The 24,671-nt window shown below is 38.2% G+C and overlaps 1 protein-coding gene across 5 annotated transcripts in view; it reads left to right on the top strand.

The window, feature by feature from the left end:
* Positions 1-24,671, top strand: part of Adgrg2 (adhesion G protein-coupled receptor G2) — a 95,452-nt gene that overhangs the window by 47,584 nt on the left and 23,197 nt on the right. For 2 of the 5 annotated variants that reach the window (XM_029564788.1, XM_029564784.1), the window contains exons 5-15: positions 262-309; positions 3,343-3,381; positions 5,337-5,378; positions 8,043-8,096; positions 12,292-12,347; positions 13,296-13,351; positions 15,058-15,097; positions 15,793-15,830; positions 17,029-17,123; positions 18,928-18,994; positions 23,219-23,619. In XM_029564788.1, the coding sequence (XP_029420648.1) occupies positions 262-309; positions 3,343-3,381; positions 5,337-5,378; positions 8,043-8,096; positions 12,292-12,347; positions 13,296-13,351; positions 15,058-15,097; positions 15,793-15,830; positions 17,029-17,123; positions 18,928-18,994; positions 23,219-23,619 (936 nt within the window). The remainder of the gene's footprint in view (positions 1-261; positions 310-3,342; positions 3,382-5,336; positions 5,379-8,042; positions 8,097-12,291; positions 12,348-13,295; positions 13,352-15,057; positions 15,098-15,792; positions 15,831-17,028; positions 17,124-18,927; positions 18,995-23,218; positions 23,620-24,671) is intronic. The other 3 variants (XM_029564786.1, XM_029564785.1, XM_029564787.1) reach the window with 3 other exon arrangements.

Below are 24,671 nucleotides of genomic sequence, written 5' to 3'. Positions count from 1 at the left end.
TGACTGAAAGAAATAAGAAAACAGCATTGATTTTATTTTGGTGTAGTTCCTAACTTATTCTCATTATATTCAAAAAGGTAGTAGCAGGCTTCATGATCATGAGACTCATAACACATTTTCTACTTTTTATAATTCTATCTCAAAAGTTCTGACTCCTTATAATTTGATTAATCTTTGTATCAAGTCAGGCCCTCACAGTAAGACCCTGCCTCAAAATAGAATTGTTTCAAAATGTTCATTTATTTTTTTTCTCTCCTGCAGCTGAATCATCTATTGTCAGTCTTGTCCCCTACTACAATGGTACTCCAGGCAAGATTTTTAAAAAACTTTAAACCTAGATGTAGTTCAATTTGTTGTTTTTGCTTTAATTATACCATTGTATTGTTTTTCTCCTTGTGGCAAAAGAGGTAAAAGCTACAAAGCTCAATTGTAAGAATTTTTCTGAAGCAAGTGGAAATTAATAACAATATGAATATAAGAAATGGTGTTGAAGATTTCCATCTCTCAATTAATTTCTGAATCCATTGAGTAATCTCATATAATTCAATACTCAAAAACAAAGACAAAACCTGTTACCGTATGAGAATGTCCCTTCTGGTTAATTGATCAATTTCTTATGATCATGAAAGTAAGATATCCCTCTACCACTGCAACTGTTCTAGAAAGGAAGAGAAATATTGATTGCATTTTAAGTAGTCTATTTCTCTTGCTCTCCAACACAATGCCAGCAAGTTTGACATGAGTGATGGTTTAAATGTGAAAAGCACATCTAGTGACTTCATGATTCAGCATGGATGTGGAGGCACAGGGTGTCCAAGAACAGCCTTTTTACAGATAATATTTATCAAATTTTAAATATTTTATTACTTTTATTTTATATGTATACGTGTATTGCCTGCATGTAGGTAAGTGCACCCATGTCGTGCAATGCCTGCGGAGGACAGAAGAGGCTGTCGGATCCCCTGGAACTGGAGTTACAGATAGTTGTTACTTGCTATGTGGGTGCTGGGATTCGAACTTGGGTCTTCTGCAGGAATAGTCAGTGCTCTTAACCACTGAGCCATCTCTCCAGCCCATATTTATCATTTTTTTTTATCTTTTTGAGACAGGGTCTCCCTGTAGCCCCAGCTGTCCTGGAATTCACTGTGTAGACCAGGCTGGCCTTGAACTCACAGAGATCCGCCTGCCTCTGCCTCTCAAGTGCTGGGATTAAAGGCATACACCACCATGCCCAGCTATTTATCAATTTTCAAATTGCATGAAATGGGCGAAAAACTGGCTTCTCATCATCTTAGAGAAAAGGACATAGAATTTCACTATATCCCAGACAAGTAGAGAGCAACACATTCTGTCCCCTCCCCTTCGGGAACAGATGGCCTTTTATCTTACTATGGTCAAACCCCAACGCCTTCTAGAATCTCTTAGTTAAAATAAAATTCTACCATGTGATTGGTAGTTAAGAAGCTAAATAATCGTAGATGTAGTTCACACCAATTGAATCTGGTTTAAATTTATATTTGGTCCAATGGGAAAAGCCAACAGTTATCATTTTTATGTGTAATTTCTTTGTACAATGAAAGGATTATCTCCAGTTTAGCTTTGGCAGCACTTTATTATGTTGTGGATGTGTGTGGTAGTATATATAGACATATTTTAAGTGTGATAATGTATGATGTTTGTTTAGTTGTTTGCTGGTTTGTTTTTTGAGGTGAGTTCTCACTATGTATCCCAGGCTGGCCTCAAACTCATGAGGCCCAGCCTCAGCCTCCTGAGTGTCAGGATTCTAGGCATGTGCCACTATGCCTGGCTTATGCCCTTTTCCCTAAAATTTCATCTATGATAATAAATTCTAGAATGCTTTTTAAAGAAATACCAATACAACATTTTTAATTGTATTTTATATCAATATGATCAAAGTGAAAATTTCCTAAAAGTTGGTAATGTTTAAGAACTCTGATATTAAACTAGAATTATTTAAATTTCATTTATAAGAAAGGTACTATGGCTAGTGGTGGATGCCTTTAATTCCAGCACTTAGGAGGCAGAGGCAATTGTGAGATTGAGGCCAACCTGAGATGGTCTGTATAATGAGATCCAGGCCAGCTGGGGCTATATAGTGAGATCCTGTCTCAAAAAACAAAACGAGATAAAACAACAACAACAACAACAACAACAACAACAAAAAAGAATGTATCACTGGTAAAGATGTACTAACCATCTTCAGGACAATTAAAGTTGTTATTCGTGTTAGAAAGTTTATATCCAATAGGGACTTCTCACTAACACAGAGGGAAAGGGAACAGAATATTTCTTCTTTTTAAAGTATTTTTATTAATTCTTTGAGAATTTCATAATATATAATTTGTTCATATTCACCCTACTCCTACCCCTAATTCCTCCCAGATCCATCCCACCTTCCCAACCCCTCCCCTCCCAACTTCATATCCTCTACTTTTTAATAACCCATTGAATCTAATTTATGCTCCCCATATACTCATGGGTATAGGGCTACCCACTAGAGCATGGTGGACCTACCAAGGCCACACCCTTAAAGAACACTCTTGGGACTACAGAGATGGCTCAGTAGTTAACAGCACTGGCTAATCTTCCAGAGGAGCAGGGTTCAGTTCCCAGCACCCACATGGCAGCTAACAACTGTCTGAAACTCCAGTTCCAAGGGATCTGACACCCATGGCATTGCACAGCACAGGTGCACTTACACGCTTGCAAGCAATACACTCATACACATAAAATAAAAATAAAAAATAAATATTTGTAAAAGAAAATGGACTCTCCCACCCCTAGAAACCATCAACTGTCAATGGCTACTCAGCTAGGAGCCTGTGAACCTCTTCCCCATCCGTGATGGAATTTTGGCTGTTTTGATTTTGTGCAGGTCTTGTGGAGGCAACTACAGCAGCTGTGAGTTTATAAGTACAGCAGTCCTGTCATGTCCAGAAGATAGTATTTCCTTCCTATCCTCTCCAAACTCTGGCTCTTACAATTTTTTGGTCCCTTCTTCCATGATGGAACAAAATATTAAATAATACGAATGAGTATATTTAATTCTAATAAATATTAAAAAGTGCTGCTATGTGTTATGCACATAAATAGCATTCAGGAAGCACATCTTGAAAGAATGAATGTGTGCTCAACAGTTATTTATGGGACTGGAGAATTGGTCGTGGAGAAGGGATGGGTTAGACAGTGCATTCACTAGTACCAGCTAGCTCTTGCAAAACTCTCTAACTTCTAGAAGGGAAAAGTGAAGTGTTTAAGGACTCTGGGAAGACTCACATTTATTAACCATGCCAGTAATTGCATTATTTTTTATTCATTCAGATGCTACTTCAGAAGTATTATCTACTTTAAACAAAACAGGTAATATCACATTATTTCCAAATGTCATAACTTGTCTTCTGTGGCTTCTTAAGTTTCTCATACATGTTATCTATTGGGGTAGAAAAGAAACAATATTCTTTTGTTTCTTTGCATACTTTCCTTTGTGTTCACTATTGATTTATTTTGCTTTTGACTGTGTCACCAAGCTATCATTCTATTGTTACCACATTCCTAAACTTCCTAACTATTATGGCCATAGTTCTCTATTTAAAATAACGTTTGTTATTTTCTGTATAATATAACAATACATTTGAGCTCATAAAATGGAGAATATAGGGAAATACAAAGAAGAAAATATAAATCATCTTTAATGTTACTTTACCAAAATTATTACTGTTAATAAATTGGTATATTTTCATCTGGTATCATATATACATGTATTTATGTATATATACTATGTCTATATCTTTTTCAAAATGGTCATAATTTATATAGATTTTATATCTTTCTCTTCAGACTTAATATTAAATTATAAGTATTTCCCAGGCTCCCTTGCTATCAATGACTTGATGATAATCCATTGTACACCATATGTTGAACATTAAAATTGTTTGTATTTTTAATAGAAGTTGTTGCAAAGAACATCCTGATGCCATCCTGAATGCCATCTTTGAATTTATTGTTGATTTCTGTAGGGTACATTCCTAGGACTGGATATAATGGGTCAGCAATATGACTATTTTAAGGCCCTTCATACCTGCTGCCCCATAACTATCTAGGAAAATTATATTCAGCAACAGTCCTACCAGCAGTGAATGAAAATGGCTGTCACTATACATTTGCTGAGACTGCATTGCATATTAACAAACCTTGCTCTCAATTCCTTAGGTTTTATTTTTCATTCTTATTAGTGAAGTTTAATATTTTTCTGGTTTTAAGTCCTACAACCAAAAGTTCATTTCACAATTGTGTTTTGTTTACTATGGAAAGGAAAATAGCAAGTCAAACGAAATAATATATTTAAAGGATTGTTAATGATAATGCAAAATGGTATCCACCTCTATAATTACCACCAACCATTGCCCATGAATCATACACTGAAATGAATTCATCGGTAACACACACAAAGGTTTCTGAAAATATCCATATAATATCGTTGTTCTTCATTGTGTCGCCAAGCTCTAAGAATAGTCTTTGCTTCAGAATTTGCCCATCTGCCTTAGGAGACAAAATTGCTTTACAAATCTGTGCCCTGAATGGGGCAATCCTTACAGCAAGGATTTCTGAACCTGATTCTCCATCATCTGTGGGATGGACCAGGGACTTTGCCTCCAAATTGCTTTGGAAAGATATTCCTAAGGTTTGCTTTTACAGAACATATTAGTAGCTGTCTGAGAGTCCCTAACTTGAACAGTCCTGGTTGTACTGTGAGCTTGTTATCTAACAGTTGTTGGATGGGCTTTACTTCTCTGAGAACAGTTTTATCTGCCAGTACAACTATGATAGTATTGTATTGACCCCTAAAGATGTCAGAATGTTTGATATAAGACTATAGTAGCAATATTTTAGATCCCATGAGTAGTGATTCACACTGATTTGTATTCTGAATCATCTGTTTTTCTCAACCTGTCATCTGAAGATCCTGCTTATGACTTAGTTCTACCTTTGTGAAGTATGAATTCACATTTGTTGGTCTAGCAGCAGTGCCTGGAAATTAAAGTAGAATTACACAAGCAATGGAATGTGTAATGGGTGTGATCTAACTAGGTAAACATTAGACTCCAACTCTCAGACCCACCCTAGGCCAATGCTGCATGTTCTGTGAATGAGAGATTCCCATTCATTCTGCTACTGATATGACCAATGGTGTCTTCCAGATGTCAACAGTGTGATTTTCTTGGCACTTCATTAAAAAAAAAACTATACTCATGGCAAATTGTTTTTTTACAAAAAACCGACAATTCTGCTCTAATATTTAAATTGCTTCTTTGCAGAAAAAGCTAAAATCACTATAGTAAAAACCTTCAATGCATCAGGTATGACTTATTATCAATATCAAGACTTTCTTTTTATAACTGAAGTAAAATTAAATGGCTGGTATTTATTATTTCTTTCTCTTTTTTCATTTAAAAATTAAAATCTGTTCTTAATGAATAGATATATATGTGCTGAGTACTTGAAATTATACTAAGTGTTTTGGTCTGTATAATAATGATCAGACACAACTGTCTACTCTCAAGAATCTTCTAGTTTAAGGGAAAGACAAAGCAAACAGGTCACTGACATGAACTACATACAGATAGAGTCAAGGATTCTATCAGTAGTTTTGTTTGGGAATGAGGATTGAACCCAGATGCTCTCACATGCTAAGCTGATGCTCTACCACCAAACTACATCCCTGACCCCACAAGTATTTCTAGCATAGTTAAGATAGCAAAAGAACTTGTTAACAGAAGTTCTTATCAACAAAAGAACTAAAGGATTAAATCTTGAACTTCTTTAACTGAAGAAGTGACATGCTTTTAAGTACCTAGTGCAAGAGCAGGCACACAAGACATGTTTAACAATGGCTTTTCATTAATTTCAATGGGCCAGATCTGGATTACCATCTGTTTTTGTAAATAATTATTGGGGTCTTTTGAAACAGATCTCCTTGTAGCCCCAGCTGGCCTAGAACTCACTATGTAGACCAAGCTGGCCTTGAACTCACAGATATCCATCTGCCTTTGCCTCCCCAGTACTGGGATTAAAGGCGTGCACCACCACGCCCAACTTTGTAAATAAAATTTTATTTGAACACTGCCATCCCCATTTATTTAAATATTTTCTATGACTACTTTTCTGGTACAGAGTTGAGTAGAGTAGTTCCAACAGAGACCACCTGACCCACAAAACCTAAAATATTTACTATCAGAAAAATATTTTTCATTCAAGTCTTAAAGACTAATCTGTGGCCACTTATTAGGGGAAGGTTGGGAATTATAGATAATAGCCTAGAAATGGGATTTTTTAGTATGAAAGAGCAGCAAAAAAATATACACATCACTGGAAATGGGAGTACAGGTCAAATATGAAGAAAAATGAGAAAAATTAGAGACAAGCTTAGCAAACAATGGACCAGTGGTTTAAAAACCCTTGAAAGCATTCCTACCCATCATCTATATATTTATAATATTTGTATTGCATCCATATTATAATGACTTATATCTGTAAGTAAATACATTTGAAATGCAGTCTTCCTTTTTTGGTGTGGGTAGCACTGCTGTGGAATAACATAGAAGTCCACATGTCAGGTAATTTAGGTGTTGGAATTCAGTTGGTTCACAGAATCTAAACTTTTTTATTTTTATTTATTTATTTATTTTTGTTTTATGTGTATGCATGTATTGCCTGCACGTAGGTAAGTGCACCCGTGTCGTGCAATGCCCGCGGAGATAAGAAGAGGTTGTCAGATCCCCTGGGGCTGGAGTTATGGACAGTTGTTAGCTGCCATGTGGGTGCTGGGATTCAAACCTGGGTCTTCTGCAAGAACAACCAGTGTTCTTAACCGCTGAGCCATCTCTCCAGCCCCAGAATCTAAACTTTTAGCTGAAGCATGACATGCATACACCTATAAATCATTCTGACAGAAACAACATCACATACACGAAATCAAATTATAATTTTGGTTTGCATCCAAACTAGTTTCTCATAGAAACAAGCTCATGATATGCAATGGAAATAAACTCACATTTGGGTATTGCATATATAATTCCAGTCCAAGAAGTCCTAAGAGGGACACCAACATATTGCTTAATATAATAACCTTTTACCCTTGACAGTTTATTTAGTACCTTTCAGCATGTGCCTTCCCTACTCCCCATTTTCTACGGATTTCTTGTCACCAAAAGGATGCAGTTAATGAAGAGAAGATTCTTAGAGAAGTAAACTTTGAGCTCTTTTCAAATAAAAATAAAACCAGAGACACACATCTCCTTTCACAGGAGAAAGCGTTTCTCAGATTAATCTGTATAAAGTTAGTTGGTTTTTGTTGTTGTTCTAATATGGTTCATTTCATCTCCCATTCATCTCTGCCTCCCTTTTCTGCCTGTATGGTCTGGTATCCTGGCCATCACTAACCTTTTTATTTCTGGGTTGATATCACCCACCAGAGTGTAAGCTCCTTGAGGGCAGGATTTATATGTATAATCTCTCAAAATCTAGAAAATAGAGTAAGTACTCAGCAAATACAGTTTGAATTTTTAACTTTTGTGCATGGCAGTACTGTTATTTCATGCATGCATTTGCATAAGAGCTAAGACCAACAGTAGAGTCTTCTAGGACTCTCCTACCTAGGAAAGGAAGGAGGCTCTATGATTCAGAGCTAGCCCAGTAAAAATCTCTACATATGATTTGTTTCTGTGGTACTCTCGGTATATCGGACAGAAAAGGAATTAATTGGAAATGGGACAAAGAAACTTCAGAGAAGAGTTGAGGGTCAGGCAATGATATACTGAAGAACAGAGTCACATTCCATAGCTGCTCATTTGAATGAAAACCTATTCCTTTAGTCTTTGTGGAATTCATCCAGCCAATTTTAGCCAGCCTTTCAAGATATTTAGTCTTCATTTGATGCCTTCGTTTGTAAATTTTCCTGAAAGTGTAGTGTACAAGCACAGGTATTAACATGCATAACCAGTTGGGTTTCTTCTTTTTTCCAGGAGTCAAACCCCAGAGAAATATCTGCAATTTGTCATCTATTTGCAATGACTCAGGTCAGTTCTACTGTACATTACATATTACCAGATACATTTGCTCCATAGAGAAAAATTGTTTGTTTGTCTTCTGTTGTGCGTGTGTATGCCTTTTTGACTTGCCTCTTTTCATACTACCTGGATACCATGAGCCCCTAACGAAAAAAGGCAACTTTTAAAACTGGCTAAAACTTTTTTGTTATCCAGTCAGAGACAATGAGCTGAACATGAGGCATGGCATTCTACAACAATTTTTCACTCTATTTTAAAATCCATAATTAGTACCCATAGAACTAATCCATGCCTATAATTAATAATAAAATTATTATTATTAGAAGTTACTATATACACACATACACACACGTGTGTGTATATATATATATATCCCTCAAGCTTTTCCTTAGGACCTGAAGCTTAGAAACAGGGTATTGTTCTTTGCTAAGAATAAAACAATCCAGACTTATAGAATGCTGAACCCTCATGTATACCAACTTTAATTAAATGATGATTCCATTAGTGTCCATAATATTTTGCCATCTCTTAGACTGTCTGCTGTTTTCTTTTTTTAATCGAAATGGAAACCTCTTGAGAATATGCTATTTTTGAAATAGGAACATTTTTCCTTCTGCCATGGGCCAGAGGAATGAAACAACCTCTTTTCTCCCATTGATTTGGCTCTCTTGACTCTTCCTTATTAAAAGCAACGAAAGCAAATGTGAAAAACAGAAAAATATGGTGTGGCAGGTCAGAACTGGGTTGGAGATCATGGGTAGAGAGAGGAGGAAGATAAAGAGGTATTTTAGGATATAAAGTCTTGCAATAATCATCATAGGAATTTTTACCTTTTATGTTGTTCCTTTTATAGTGTTGAAATTTCTTTGAAAAATATGGGTAAAATTTCAAGTAAGATAAGATTGGATAGGTTAGAAAACAAGAAAACTTCCCATTTAAAGAATGTTTCACAAACATTTCCTGCTGTGTGAATGTGAGATTTGCTCATGTGTGCTTTCTGCTGTTATGTTCTAGGGAGAAGGAAATATTAGCTTCTTGAGGGATGTGACTCAGTGGTAGAGTATTTGCCTAACTTGTGCAAGGCCCTGAGTTCGATCTGTGCCATCACAAAAACTTCCTGGATACATTTTATTTTCATACATCGTATGACTTCATCTCCTTTTTTATTACACCCTTCTTTCTCCCTTCTAGTAGCTTCTCTTTACTATAACCCTATAATGTCATTATTTGGAAGCATCATCCATGATTGGGGCTGTGACTAATGTCTACTTCTGTGTTGTGTCTAAATGATATTTGATAACTGAAAATCAAACACATAGTCAAAAAATAGTCATCTTGATATTTGATAACTGAAAATCAAACATGTAGTCAAAAAATGGTCATCTTGAATAACAGATGCCAGAAAGCTAGTTGAAGTAATGTTTTCCCCCAATTAAGTGACTGCATTGACCATTTGTTTTAGTGACTGGTGAAAACAACTTCTTCAGGGAACCAGGCACCAGAAATCCCATGAATCCCATGATACCCTGCCAGAAACTAGAAACCTTTGCTTCTTACAGGTTTCCAATCTGGATCCATTAAAGGACGTGGAGGTCTGTCAATAAGCTGGGACCTCTCTAGCCAGGAAGAATTAGGCTATGGGTCAAAAAATGATAGGCTTTTGGTTGTTCTGTGCAACCAAAACTGCTGTGCTCCCAGCACATTTATCATACTCCTCATATACTCTACAAGAATATGTGGGAGAGGTGCTGGAGAAATGGCTGAGCAGTTAAACACTTGCTGCTCTTCTAGAAGACCAGAATTTTGTAGCCAGCACCAACATCAGAGGGCTCACACCCTGCCTGCAATTCCCACTCCAGGGGAACAGATGCTATCTCTTGACCTCATGGGCAACCACACATATGTGACATACCTTCACACAAACACATACATATATACATAATTTTAAAAGTTTTTTAAATCTTAAAAACATAATTTGAGGGGAAGAAGTTGCCATGCATGTACAGAGAGAATCTAAATAAGCTTCCAAATGCTTAAGAGTTTTTATTTTATTTTATGTGTATGAGTGTATTGCCTGCATTTATGTAAGTGCACTCATGTCGTGCAGCGCCTGTGGAGGTCAGAAGAAGGGGGTCAGATCCTCTGACACTGAAGTTACAGACGGTTGTTAGCTGCCATGTGGGAGCTGGGAACTGAACCTGGGTCCTCAACAAGAGCTGCCAACGCTGTTATCTGCTAAGCCATCTCTCTGGCCCCTGCTTGAGATTTTTTTAAAGTGGATAATTCTGTTTAGATATAAAGTATTTTTCCTTTATAGGCTATATTAATTGAAATTTCAGTATCAATATGCAAAAGTGGAGATTCTCAGAAGACTTAGTGAAGTTGATCATATTAATCATAGGTCAAGTGGCTTTGTGAGTCATTGTATATGAAAATGGACCATTGGCTACTGGAGTCAGTTGTGTTTGGAGGAGGCAATAAAAGAAAAGTTCAAAAGGCTTCCAGTCCTGTAGCTCAGGGGTCAAACAAACTATAGTCCAGGGTCCAAATAAAGTTTATTGCCACATAACTGTGCCCATTTACTGATTATCTATGGCTATTTTTAGGCTCTCATGGCAGTAGCCAAAACAGGCTATTTAGTCCATGAAACCTTACTTAACTATCACCAAAATATTGGCCAGAGTCTGTTCTATTTTATATTACATCCTTGCCTGATTATTCAAAAGACTAGTTTTTGATACCCAAATGAAGGTGTGTACACCATGTGCCTCTGTCCCAGAATATCTATTTTGTTTCCAGATAGAATCAAAGCCCCTAGAAATACCCTGCATGACATAAATTGGCGGAAATTGAGTTTAATATATCCCAAAGTAATCATTTTAACAGTAAGGTTTTCTGATGCTTCTAGAATGAAAGCAATAATCAGTTATTCAACTAAATAATAGATTTGTCCTGTATCGTACATAGTTTACATTGTATATTGTATAGAATATGACATAGTGTTTAGTATATACTCATATAGATAGTATGTGTAGCTTCAAGATAAATAATTAGCTGTGAGAGACTGGAGAGATGGCTCAGTAGTTAACAGCACTGGCTACTCTTGCAGAGGGCCCAAGTTCAGTTCCTAGCACCCACATGATGGCCAACAACCATCTGTAGCTCCAGTTCCAAGAGATCCAGTGCCTCTTCTGGCCTCCACAGGTACTGCATGCAAGTGATGCACTTATATTCAAGCAAAACACTCATACACATAAAATAATTATGTCCTTGGGAAAGATACTAATTTGGTCATTGTACGTTAATGACAATTTTATTTACTTATTTTTATTTTATGTGTATGAGTGTTATGCCTCCATGTATGTAAGTGCACCCATGTCGTGCAGTGCTCTCAGAAGACAGAAGAGGGCATCAGATCCCCTAGAACTGGAATTATGGACAGTTGTTACCCATCATGTAGGTGCTGGGATTCGAACCCCAGTCCTCTGCAAGAACAGCCAGTGCTCTGCTCCTAATTGCTGAGCCATCTCTACAGCCCCAAAGACAATTTTTTAACTGATGAAGAATAAATAGACTTCAATAAAGCTTCTAAGAAATACTCTACTTACCTGTGTCACTCCAACTATAATTTTAAAAGGTCATATTTCAGAGGCTGGAGAGATGGCTCAGTGGTTAAGAGCACTGACTGCCCTTGCAAAGGACCCAGGTTTGAGTCTCAGCACCCACATGGCAGCTAACAAACATTCATAACTCCAGTTCCAGGGGACTCAACCCCCTCTTCTGACCTCCATGGGTATTGCACAACATGGGTATACCTATATACATGCAGGGAAATACATTCATACACATAAAATAAAAAATAATAAATAGAAAAGATCATGTTTTAAAGTTCACATTGGAGCCATAGTCTCCCAATTACCCATAAGAGAAACAAAGTTTCAATGAAAAGCAGGTAGGAATGAAAATATTTTAGAGAGCAGACAACCTTCTTTCTGAATTTTTACATAAAATTTATAGTTCATATTTTCTGCAAATTATATCAATAAACAATGTAAAACAATTGATAAGGGAGTAAATGGGGGTGAAAATAAAGGATATGATGGAACTGTTTATAAAATAATTTGGGAACCTTGTAATACATTGTATTAATCCTCAAACTGTAAAGATATACATCTCAAATTTCTCTCTGAAAATTTATTTTTAGTGTTTCTTCGAGGTGAGATAGTGTTTCAATATGAAGAAGATCACAATGTTACCAAGGTAGGCTTTAAAGACTGTTGTAATTTCCATCTTCAAAAGTACATTTTCCTGTATTTAAAGATTTGCCAAGGTTCATATTATCTGTAATTTTTGATGCATTTACTTTCACAACCAAATTTAAATATACTGTCTCAATGATTTTCTAGCTTTTTACTAAGGGCTTGAATTCATAATAATCATGATATTTTGTTATTAATTATATTTTAGTTTTTACTAGGTTTGTTGCTGAAAAAGAATGGTAATATTCAGTTCTATTGCCTGCTAAAATTGAAAATTGCTTTAAAAATTCCTAACAAAAATAGATGATAGATAGATAGATGATAGATAGATAGATAGATAGATAGGTAGACAGACAGATAGATGATAGATAGATAGATGATAGTTGTATTGAGTCTAAGAAGAGTCTTCCAAATCTAATTGTGTTTTCTACATAGAGGATTCAAATACTGTGGTATCAGCCTTCCCATGACCTAGATTTATTCAGAGGATCCCATCCAAACATGCTTATTCATTCAGCGAATATTTCCTAAACATCTACGTTTGCCAGACCAAAAGCTAGGTGCTAGAAATGTGGTGCTGACACTACCAAATTTCCCTTTTTACACTGGGGTCCCTTAAATCTGGAACCTGTCATGAAGAGAACTGTAATAGCATTATTTGGGGGGAACACTTGAGCTGAAGAATGACAGAAGTTAGCATAGCCAAGCTGCTGACTCTAACACTTAATAAAAAATAAAGGCAAACTGGCTCAGCCAATACTGTTTAGCTCATTAAAACACCTTATTATCTATGTAATTGCAATTTGATCATGTGATAGACAATATTTCACTGAGTTTGGAGTCAGTCTTTGAGGTATAGTTTCTTTGAGTGGCCAACAGAAATAACTTCTTGTTAGAGAATGGGGTTTAAAAAAATGTTGTGTGCTTAATGAGCTCTTACCTCCAACAGAATCAAGATACAGCTAATGGCACCCTTGTTGGAGTCCTGTCTCTAAGTGAACAGAAGTGAGTAATCTGCTGTTTGCTTTAAAACGTTATACAAAGGACGCAGAGCAAACCAATTCTTGCCATCTCTGCAAACTTATTATAGTCACATGTGGTCAACTATTATTCTCCTGAAGTTGTTCTCGCTGGTGTTCTGAAATCAAACAGCAGCTCCATCTGAATTGGAATTTCAGTTTTAATGCAGTTTGTTATCTAACATAATTGGTAGACAGGTTCCGGTTTGGAGTTTGTGCAGGTGTATCCAACCCATAGCCTGCAGGCCACATGTGGCTGAGGACAGATATGAATGTGGCCTAACACAAAATTGTAAACTAACTTAAAACATAATGAGATTTTTTTTGTAACTCATTTGCATGGTTCTCAAAACATACACTTTGTAGATAACAATGTCATGTTACAAAGTCTAAAGACTGGACATTCCTCATTATGTGCCATTTGTTCATGTTTTCACAAAGCTTCCACGGTTCAAAAGTCAGAATGAAGATACCATGGATCGGGTATTAAAAGACGGTCTAGGGGCTAGAGGGATGGCTCAGCAGTTAAGAGCACTGTTCTTGCAGAAGACCCAGGTTCGAATCCCAGCACCTACACGGTGGCTATCAACCATCCATAACTCCAGTTCCAGAGGATCCAACACCCTCTTCTGTCTTCCAAAGGCATTGCATGACATGGGTGCACTTGCATACATGGTCATAATACATGCATACACATAAAACAGAGAGAGAGAGAGAGAGAGAGAGAGAGAGAGAGAGAGAGAGTCTAAAAATCTAAGTATAGAGCAGGAGGAGTGACTGTGGCCACAGAAACCCTAAGAAAGAAGGTGGTTTCTGAACAAAGGCCACCTTAAGGAGCTAGCTGAATACTGTCAAATCCTCTTCTTTTCTGATCTTACTTGTAGCCACCTAGAACTGTTGCCCATTCCTTACAGCAGGACTTCTCAACCTCAGCACCGTTGACATTTTGAGCCCAATATTGCTCTGCCATGGAAAGTTGTTCTGTGCATTGTAGGATATTTGCCAGCATCTACCTGTTAGATGCAGGTAGCATCTTCCCTAGTGTAACAACCCAAAATGTTTTCAGACAGATTTCTCCTGGTGGGCAGAGACATCCCTGTTGAGAACCACTGTCTTAGAGTGAATTCTTTAACTAGATTCTTTCATCTTAACTTCAGTGACGCTCTACCAAGTTGAAGAAATAAAAATATTATTGGAGCAGGATTGGAGGAGAGGAATGAGAGAATTTCCCACAGGGGAGTGGGAGGAGGGAGAGGCAAGGCTGGAGTGCTGGAGAAGGCAGGCAGTGACAGTTGAAAGCAGAGTAAGGAATTATTCAGAGGCCCAGAATGAGTGGCTTGCCTTTCTCAGAAATCTTTGCCCCAGGCCAGCTCTTTTTCTGGCTCTCTGCCAAAAGAAGTTGCCTTGGGGTTTGCAGTAGCCTAATGAATAACATGATTGTTCAACCATAATTTATATCCTCCTCTTAGCGAGGACCAATCCAGATCTGACCGGTTAGTTTTCCTTGTCTTATAAATAATTGATTTTCCCCGCATAGCAATCTCTCATTTTACCCTGTGTTTCTTCAAAGTGAACACTGTAAGCAGTACATACCACATGCTTGATTTAATTGCTTTAAAAAAACCTACCTTGTTTTAAATTTCACATCACTAATGGTCTCCATAATGCCAATTTCTCTCATTCTATTAACAGACGATCAGAACTCAACAAAACTCTGCAAACCCTAAGTGAGGTAACTATAGTATACCGTGTACCTTGTTTATAATTATTGTTGTTCAGGAGAATATATAGAATTCTACATCCTTGGGCAATATACTTTCAGATTCTCACAAAATCTGTCATGGTAAAAGACTGAATAGACTAGTTGTATTGTTCAAATGATCAGAAGTAGGATTAATGGTTGGGCATTAGAAGAAGGCAGGCTTTCTTTTATGCAAGACCAAAAGTTTTTTAAAAATAAAATCTCTGGGGCTGGAGAGATGGCTCAGCAGTTAAGAACACTGACTGCTCTTGCAGAAGACCTGGGTTTGAATCCCAGCACCCACATGGCAGGTAACAACTGTCTGTAACCCCAGTTCCAGGGGAGCCAACAGCCTCTTTTGTCCTCCGTGGGCATTGCAGGACATGGGTGCACTTATCTACATGCAGGTAACACACATACACATAAAATAAAAATAACAAATGAAATATTTAAAATAAAATCTCCAAGGGATTGTGCTCCCTATGTACAAGTGAACTCTCTGACACTGGAGGCATCTAAAAGCAGAGCTTGTATGGCCTGAATAGGTTTCATGATATGTTAGGGATCCAGTAAGAGTATACAATGTTTCTAGGTCTCATAGTTTTGAAATTCTGCTCTTAGCCCTGGGCCATCTTTTCTGATAGTCCCAACTGTTGAAATAACATATATACTTTTGTTTATTTCAGACTTATTTCATAGTATGTGCTACAGCAGAAGCCCAAAAGTAAGCCATTTTTAGTTCTTTTATAGATAACTTTTCTCCATTTATGAGAAATAAACCATTAAGTTATCTTAATTAAACTATAAATTCAAAGGTTTACCTCTAATATAAGTATCAGTGACATTTTGGATTTATATATTTTCACTTTTTCAAAATATTGATCACTCTGTCACATTTATCTTCTTATTTTCTTGGATCATCAGTGTCCTTACCTCTGGGCGCCACTAATATGGCTGAGAAATGGCTCAAAATGGGTCAAGCAAGGTAAAGGCCAGATAGAAAAAGAAGAACCATAATAAGAAGTTTGGGAAAGGAAGAAGGGGAAAGAAAACTGGAATATAAAAAAGAGACATGAAAAAGCATACACAGGAGGAAGTCAGGTTGTCCAATTATTTGGGGTTTTGCATAGAAACCCATTTTAAGTTGTGTCCTTTGGTGGTTCTGACTGCGTAAGCCAGTGGCTCATGGTGTGGTAATCCTGAACATTCTATGGGAACTCGAGTCCTAGAAAATGGCAATTTCTACTCATCAACTATTCATTGATACTAATGATGGCCAGTCTTCCATGAAATTGTGGGCTGGAGCCCTATCCACCACAGGAGTATCGAATACAGTTCCCTTCCCTCTTTCCAGTTTGCAACATTAATATTTTCCCCACCTATATCAAATCAGAAATAGAGAGGACATCTTAAATTCTTAATTATCTGATAATCTAAATTAAATTGTTGGAGAGATTTGGGATTTAAGAGACCTTAACATTCATCTAGACTGGTTTGTAAAAAGGCTTCTATGATGAAAATCAAAATGCCTATGGACACCAGGCAAGTAGCTAGCTTTGGGAGTCAGGGGTGAGGTGGGGCACAAGATTAAAGAAGTCAAGTTGCTAGTCTTTGCAACCAAGTTGCACCCTTGTCTGTTCATTGTGTGGGCAAGCAACCAACAAACCAGGAGCCAGGTATGGGCAGAGAATCTCTTGTCTGAAACATCTGTGAATGTGAACCTAAGTGCCTCTTAGGATAAAGTTTTTCAGATAAAATCCAGACTATAACAGGTGAGTATTTACAAGCTTACTGGGATGACATTGCAAGTGAACACTGTAAATGTTCTTCTTTCCTTACTCTTAAGTTTGAAAAAGCAATTATAGGCATATAAGCAGATGTCCAATGTAGCAACATTCTCGTTATATGTAATTCTTTTACAGCACAATAAATTGTACATTCACAATAAAACTGAACGAGACAATGAATGTATGTACCATGATGGTTACCTGGAAAAGTGTACAGATTCGGCCAATGGGTAAGCTGTCTCTACCTATAATTGTTCATTCTCTTGTGACTTTTGATATCTGAAAAGTTTATTTTTTCCTGCTTTCTTATAAAGTTTCAGTATATCATCTAAAAACATGACTTTAAAAAACCTCTATTGAGAGGAGGGTTCTGTTTAGAGTGTTCAATGGATTGGTCCTAGGATATGTCCACTTATATAATTAACAAGTAAAAGCTATGTATATTTATGTGGACATTGATATTTTGATATACATTGTAAAACAGCTAAATCAGGATATTTAACATATGCATTACCTCACATTTTTTATTTTTATTTATTTTAGCCTTTTTGAGACAGGGTCTCCATGTAGCCCCAGTTGGTCTTGGCCTGGAACTTGCTATGTAGACCAGGCTGGCCTTGATTTCACAGATTATCTGCCTGCCTCTGCCTCTTGAGTGAGTGCTGAGATTTAAGGTGCCCAGCTATATATTTTTTCTCTTTGTGATGAAGACATTTAAAATTTACTCTCAGAAATTTCAAAGTATGCAATATATTGTTATCAACTATAGTCACCATGTCACACAATAGGTCTCTTTAACTGAATTTTGTGTCTTTTAACTGACACATCCCCTGTTTCCCCACTCTGTATCCTCTGGTAGCTCCCATTTCATTCTCTGTTTCTATGAGTTAGACCTTTGTAGAGCCCACTTGTGAGTGAGATCATGCAGTATTTGTCTTTCTATGCCTGGCCTAATTCACTGAACCTAATTTCATCTGGGATATGTTTGCTTCTTAATTCCTGTTGGAATTTGCTGAAGAATTATTGATAATCCAAGCATATAACCAAAAAGTTAATCATTCACTCATTAAATGTTTTTGCACCTATTATGCATATATATTATTGCCAATATAAACATCCAATTAATTATATCACTGGTTCTAGACAATTACTCTTTAAAAACACAGCCTGTTAATATAAAAATGATATACTGGATGGATCTGAACTTCTGTTTTGCTTTATTCTTTTTTGAGTAGTAGTAGTTTTTGAATACTGTAGTTTTAACATTTTTTTGAGCTTTTGTAATTTCATACAACAGTCTTTAATAAATTTTAGACCCCCTCCCCCATCCATGTCCCCCATTCCCCCACCAGATCTCATGCATTCTGCCACACATGTTAAGTCCTATCCAATCAAGCATTTGTACCCAGATGTCCTTCAACATCTGAGAGATGCCCAGTCCTAGGTGACACATCTATAGTTGAACCTCTATACCTAAGACTCATGGGACACAGCAGAACAAGGGGTAGAGAGAAAATGCAGCTCTCAACTCTCACCAGTGAAGCTTCCTTATACAATAGAGTACGATGCACACAGAAGGCCTCAACTGGCCAAGTTTTAAAGAATAAGAGACTCAGAGTGTGTATCCTTGGATAGGACTCCTATATTGAGCCCTATCCACCCATGGCTCAAAGACCATTTTGGAAGAGGGGGCAGAAAGATTGTAAGAGCCAGGGCTGCTGGTTCATGAACACAGGGAAGGAGAGGCTTTCAGGCTACTGGAAGCTTGCACATGTGAACTTGTGGCAATGGTGGCATTGAGCACAGGACCCATGCCAACTCAATTGAACAGGGGCTCAGAGAGGAGGAGAGAAATGGGTGGTGGGCCAGCCCTAGACTGAGAACTATTGGAGACTGATTGCTACTGGGTGAAGGAGAGTATGCCTTACATATGATCTCTAGATGAGCTGACTAGATGCCAGTGGATGAATTTACACTGTTTTGCTTTATTCTTGACGATTCACTTTCTTCCTCCTTTCTTTTTGTCTACATCAGAACAGTGCTGCTGTTCCAACAGAATACCCTGCCCTTCCTCACCAGAAGAGTTAGAAAAACTGCAGTGGTATGTAACAAATTTTCTGATCTCCAAAATAAATAAATAAATAGTAAAAAATTAATAAATAAAATTATATAAATAGAATTTTATACACATATAATATTTAATCACCATGCAAGCTTTACTCTTAAGAGGCTGAGACAGAAGGCTCAACTTGAGATCAAGGCCAGCCTGAACTACACAGTACTTTGAATTTCAGCCTGGGCTACATATAATAAGACCCTGTCTCAAAAACAAAAACAAAACAAAGAGCAGAAAAGCCCTTCTGGTGGTTTTAATGGAACCAAAGCTGAGAACCACTCCCTTCAACTTATCTCTTTATGGAAGGAAAACTGGGAAGTGGATGCTCCAAAATAATAGAAGACTCTGGAAATCAAATATAATGTGATCACAGGTGTATTAAATATTATGTAGGAAAGTACAGGAAGGAAATAACTGAAAATGTTTACAGAGGCTATCCATTATTGACCTGCATATATGTTTTATCTCCTCCTCCTCTTCCTCCTCCTCCTCCTCCTCTCCCTCCTCCTCTTCTTCCTCCTCCTCCTTCTCTTCAACCACCACCACTTCCCCTCTTCCTTTTCCTCTTTTCCTTCTTCTTTTACATTGCAGAATTTTGTCTATCTTTCTACAATCAGAGAACAATTGTATTTGAAAAAAAAGACATACACTTTTAAAAATATGAGGCTTCCCATATGGGAACAGAAGGCCAAATGTACCCTGGCTGGCCTGTATGGGCTGTATTTCTGGGATATATTAAATAACTTGGCTCAAAGAACAGCTAAAAGTCTCTAGTTAAGGATCTGTAACGTTGATTTGTTGGTTCCCCCCCCCCATTTTTTGCAATGAAAAGTAAAGAGGAACATATATTATTAAGTTTAACATCCTCCATTAAGTTAAAGGATAAGAACCATTTAAAAGATAGACTTTCTGGAGGTTTCAGAATTGGAGCAGAGTCCCTCACTCTTGAGGCAGCCCTGCTACCCTCTAGTGGTTGTCCATTCAGAGAACTGATAAGAAGAAACAGGACATTGAAAGCAAAGCAGAATTGGACCCAGTGTTTGGCTACTGCTGTATCATTTACAGGCTGCATAGCCGCCTCCATTCTAGCTAGAGCAGGTGCTTTTCTCCCTTCAAAGTCTTGGGTGAAATGGGGAAATGAATTAGCTCTCTGTAAATTAGGAAGTGAGTTAGATCAGTTGCAAACATTCAGGCACTGTGAGTCTTTTGAAATGCAGATTGTGATGCAGTAAATCAGGGAAGAGCCTGAGATTCTGCATTTCTAGCAAGTTCCTAGGTAAGGCTAGTGTTGCTGGTCCCTGAACCCCATTTTGAGGACTAAGGATCTAGACCATAGAGTAGTTCAATGGTTTTCAGACCTAGCCTTATGCTGGAATCATTGGGGAGATTTCAAAAACACCAACTCCTGCCTTCTATCCTGAGAGATTGCTCTGGGGTTGTATAACAGGCTTCCAGATTTTTACAAACCCTCAAATGGGATGATTCTAATGTGAAGACAAGTGTGAGAACCACTGAGCGAGAACTGTATAATCAGTGACTCTTTCAAATATATTGATTCTTAATATTGGCTGTGTGGTAGAGACATCTGGGGCACTTTGAAAACATGCTGATGTTCAGAGTGGCCTTCTGTGGTGCTAGAAATGCTCTGTTTAGACTTAGGTGATAATAACTCAGGTCTGTACATATATCAGCATTCATCAGGTACTAAACATAAGGTGAATATATTTGACTGCCTGTAGGCTACATCTCTGCCAGGAATAACTTTCAAAGGAGCGTTGATACCTATGCTTAATGACAAAAATTGCAGGTCAGCTGCTGGTGGGGGAGTCTAGGTACTGGCCTTGTCATATTCTGCTGCTCTGTGACTTCCTTGGGTGCCTGACACAGTGGATGGAGGGCCAGGGACTAGTATGAGTGACAGGATTCTAAGGCTGCCTTTTGATGGCTGAGCCCAGTGAATGGGAGCCAGTGCTGGAGGTCTGGCTTTTGCAGTCTTCATATAACCTGAAGACAATTTAATGCATTTTAAAGATACTTTGTAAAGCACCTTTACCATAACTTGACCAGATCAGTTGATATAGTATATGATTTAGAGAATAGCATCTCACTGTCATGGGGAGTGTGTCTTTGTCTGTCTTTCAAAGAATTATCCACAGAGTTCTCGCTGTCTCTGTTTCTCTGTCTCAGGGTCTCATGCCTTAAGCTTGCTGGTCTTCAACTAACTTTGTAGTCAATGACCTTGAAGTCCAGATCCTCCTGCCTCTACCTCCCAAGTGGTAGGATTCAACTGTGTACCACCACACCCAGTTTACACAGTGCTAGGATCAAACCTAGGGCTTTGAGCCTGATAAGCGAACACTGTATGAACTGACCTATATCCCCAGTTTACTGGCACTTCTCTTTATAGTTTGGACTTACCTTAGTCTCCTCAATGTAATTATCATTCCTTCTCTTGCCCAAGAGAAACTCTAACAACACATGCTCATTGGTTTTCTCTATCTAAAACTAGGTCTGTCAGAGATAGCATTGTCTGCTGTAGTTGCTCCTCTCCTTAATAACTTCCAAGACAAATAGAACATAGACAGATAGTGAGTGCTCAACCTTTGATGCCCAGGAAAGAGACCTGAGAGTTTAGAAAATACACATACTTGAGAAGACCCCCACACCACATCCCAAAACATGATTTGAGGAGAGGCCATGGAAATCTGCACGTGTGTGTGTGTGTGTGTGTGTGTGTGTGTGTATCTGTTTTAATTATTTTTCTCATTGTTGTGACAGAATACTTGACAGAAGAAACTTAAGAAGTGATTTATTTTGGCTCAAAGTCCAAAAAGGCATACTGCTTCTCATTGAGGGAGAGACACATAGCTGAAGTGTGAGGAAAGCTGGTCACATTGCATCTATAGTCAGGATGCAGAGGGAGATGAATGCTGGTACTCAGGAGATAACAAAGAAACAGGAACTAGAACTTTCTTCTGGCATCCAGTGAGGACATTCTCAATCACGTTCTTCTTTTTCCCTTTTTTGTCAGTCCAGAATCCCAGCTCATGAGATGGTGCTTCCCATACTCAGAGTGGGTTTGTCTTCTTCAGTTAAACCTCTCTATAAACACCATCATAGACACACTTGTGAGTGTCTCCTAGGCGACTCTAAATCCAGTCAAGTTGGCAGTGAAGATTGACTGTTTGCATACATGCATTTTTAAGCATTCTCTAAATAGATCTCATGTATAGCCAAGGTTGAATACCACTGAGCTAAAGCACCATTGAAAGTTTGGTTAACTTCCAGCTGGAGACCATCTCTTTGGCCCCAGCTTGATTTGTTTTTTCATCCAATCAAAATTTCTTAATCACTTACCATGTGCTAGTTACTGTTAAGGTTCATATAGCCCTGCCCCCTCACCAACAGGGCCTCAGGGAACTCGCAAGCCCCTGAGAAAAGGGAACCAAGTTAATAAGCACCCTGGTATTTGAAGTCAAGAGAAGCAGACTTTTCTCCACTGTTTGGCCAACACAACAGGCTTCCTCTTTGATCGCTAAAGGGGGCACGTTTTAACAGTCCTGCCCCCCCGCCACCTAACTTTTAAAAAAAAAATCTTCCCACCTTCTGCACCCTCCAGAAGCTTCCCCCTTTAAAAGACCCCAGATCACGACCCGGGCAGACATTTTTCCTGCCCGGAAAGGAATCTGTCCCATGTGTTCCTTTGCTAAAAAACTCCATTCCCCTGGAGTTTTATCTGTGTCCTGGTGCTTTCTCCTGATCAACTAGATTCACCCATGCCTACTTTGCCTATCAGTTACCACTATACCTTGCTATAGTATTATGAAATCAGGACAGATTTCTAATGTAATGAAACCACTTGGGTCATGGGACATTCAGCATTTCCTTCAGCCAAGAATACAGAGAATGTTACAAGATACCCTCAACGGAATGATGGATGGTATGACATAGAGCTCTAGAGCTACAGTAAACCAGTGGACCAGAAACTGAGGGTTTTAAATGAGTGCTAATTTCTCTTCCCAAAAATAAATGATGGAATGGGGCAGGATCACAGAGAGGGTAAAATGCAGACTGCAAGTGGTTGGTCCTAGACAAGTGGCCAGTCCTAGAGTGAAAACATTTCAAGTTAGTGGTCCCAGGGTGTGGGGGGAGAGTCACCCTTCTATAGCTTATTGATGTCTCAAATATATCTGTTTTTTGTTCCTTTAGTGATTTGCAGGATCCCATTGACTGCCTTGTTGATCAGCCACATGGCCCACCATTATCTTCTTCCAGTAAGCCCATGCCAGTTGCACCTCAGGCCACCAATATTTCCCACATCGTCAGTGACTTCTCTTTGGCTGAACCACTTGATCATACCCCTGTGACCCAGAACACTCCCTCTGTGACGCAGGAGAGTCGGCTTCCATCTCCCCAGCCTTCTTCTCCCCTAGCTTCCAGTTCTGTCATCAAGATCACACACCAGTCTGGAACTTCCTCTTCTCCTCTGCCCCCAATTGATCTTTCCCATACCCCACCTCCAGTGAAATCCTCTCCTCCCTCTCCCACCACACCAGCCCCATCTGTCCCTGCAAATATGGTCAGCATCAGCTTACCTCCTGGCAAGACAGGTAAATATGGGAAGTCAAGCTGCTCTGAGGGGGCAGTTGGGATTTGGACTTTCTGAAATGCAGCTGCCAGCTTGCAAATCAAGACATGAGATAATATCTCATTGAACCTTTCTTTTTTCTAAAAGATCTCACACATAGCGATAACTGGGATCAAGAATTTAGCTCCTCTTGACTAGTTCCACATAAGGATGGAAGTAGTTGCATAAGGTGCACTTGGCTAGGAGCAATGGTGTATGTGGGAAAGTCATGGAAACTGCAAATGGTTCACAGGTACCATGTGGGCTTAATAGTATAGGGATAAAAGCAAGAGAGAAAGAAAGAAATAGAGAGAATTCCAGATTCTCTAGAATTTCAATTCAATGCATAAGAAGCAGGCCTTCCTTTAGAAATCTGAGGATGGAAAGTAAAGCCAAGTTTGAGGTGTTACTAGATTGGAGCTCAGGTTGAGGTTTTTGCTTCCCCTGCCATAGCACCCCCAGGGAATTTGGAACATCTACCCAGTGACTTGTTATTGCTTCTAATATGCATTGCTCTCTCTTAAATTATTTAAAAATAAGCATGAACTTTTAGACAAAATTATGGAGTTATTATAACTTAAGGGAGGGCTCAATGACTGAACAATAAAGTAAAATTGAAATTTATTGAGCTTGGACAACAATGCCCATTTTTCCAAAGCTATTCCTATTGTCCCTTAGAAGCAACCTAACAGGCTACCCCAAAAGCCGTCAAGGTGACACTGCACCTATGCTTCTACTCCTGTGGCAACAAATGCAAAGCTACACGTGCATTAAAAAATGCACATCAGAGCATAGCCTAGTAGCTAAAAAGTAAATAAAGCTTAATGGTTACATAAGAGAGGAGTGATTAAATAAGATATGCCTCCACACAATATCTATTGTGCAACCAAGTGGGCCATTTGAATAACTGTACAAAAATATGCAGCCATTTTCAAGTCTTGATGTGAATTGATAAAGCTCCAACAACAGCTAGTTTATATGCCATGTTTACAACAGTATAACTACACATGGATAAAGACGAGAAAGAAGTATAAT

This window comes from Nannospalax galili, unplaced genomic scaffold (genome assembly GCF_000622305.1).
Source record: "Nannospalax galili isolate Female #2095 unplaced genomic scaffold, S.galili_v1.0 scaffold217, whole genome shotgun sequence".
NCBI classification, from domain to species: Eukaryota; Metazoa; Chordata; class Mammalia; order Rodentia; family Spalacidae; genus Nannospalax; species Nannospalax galili.
The sequence above is the reverse complement of the archived record's forward strand: the minus strand, read 5'-3'. Positions and strand labels throughout refer to the sequence as shown.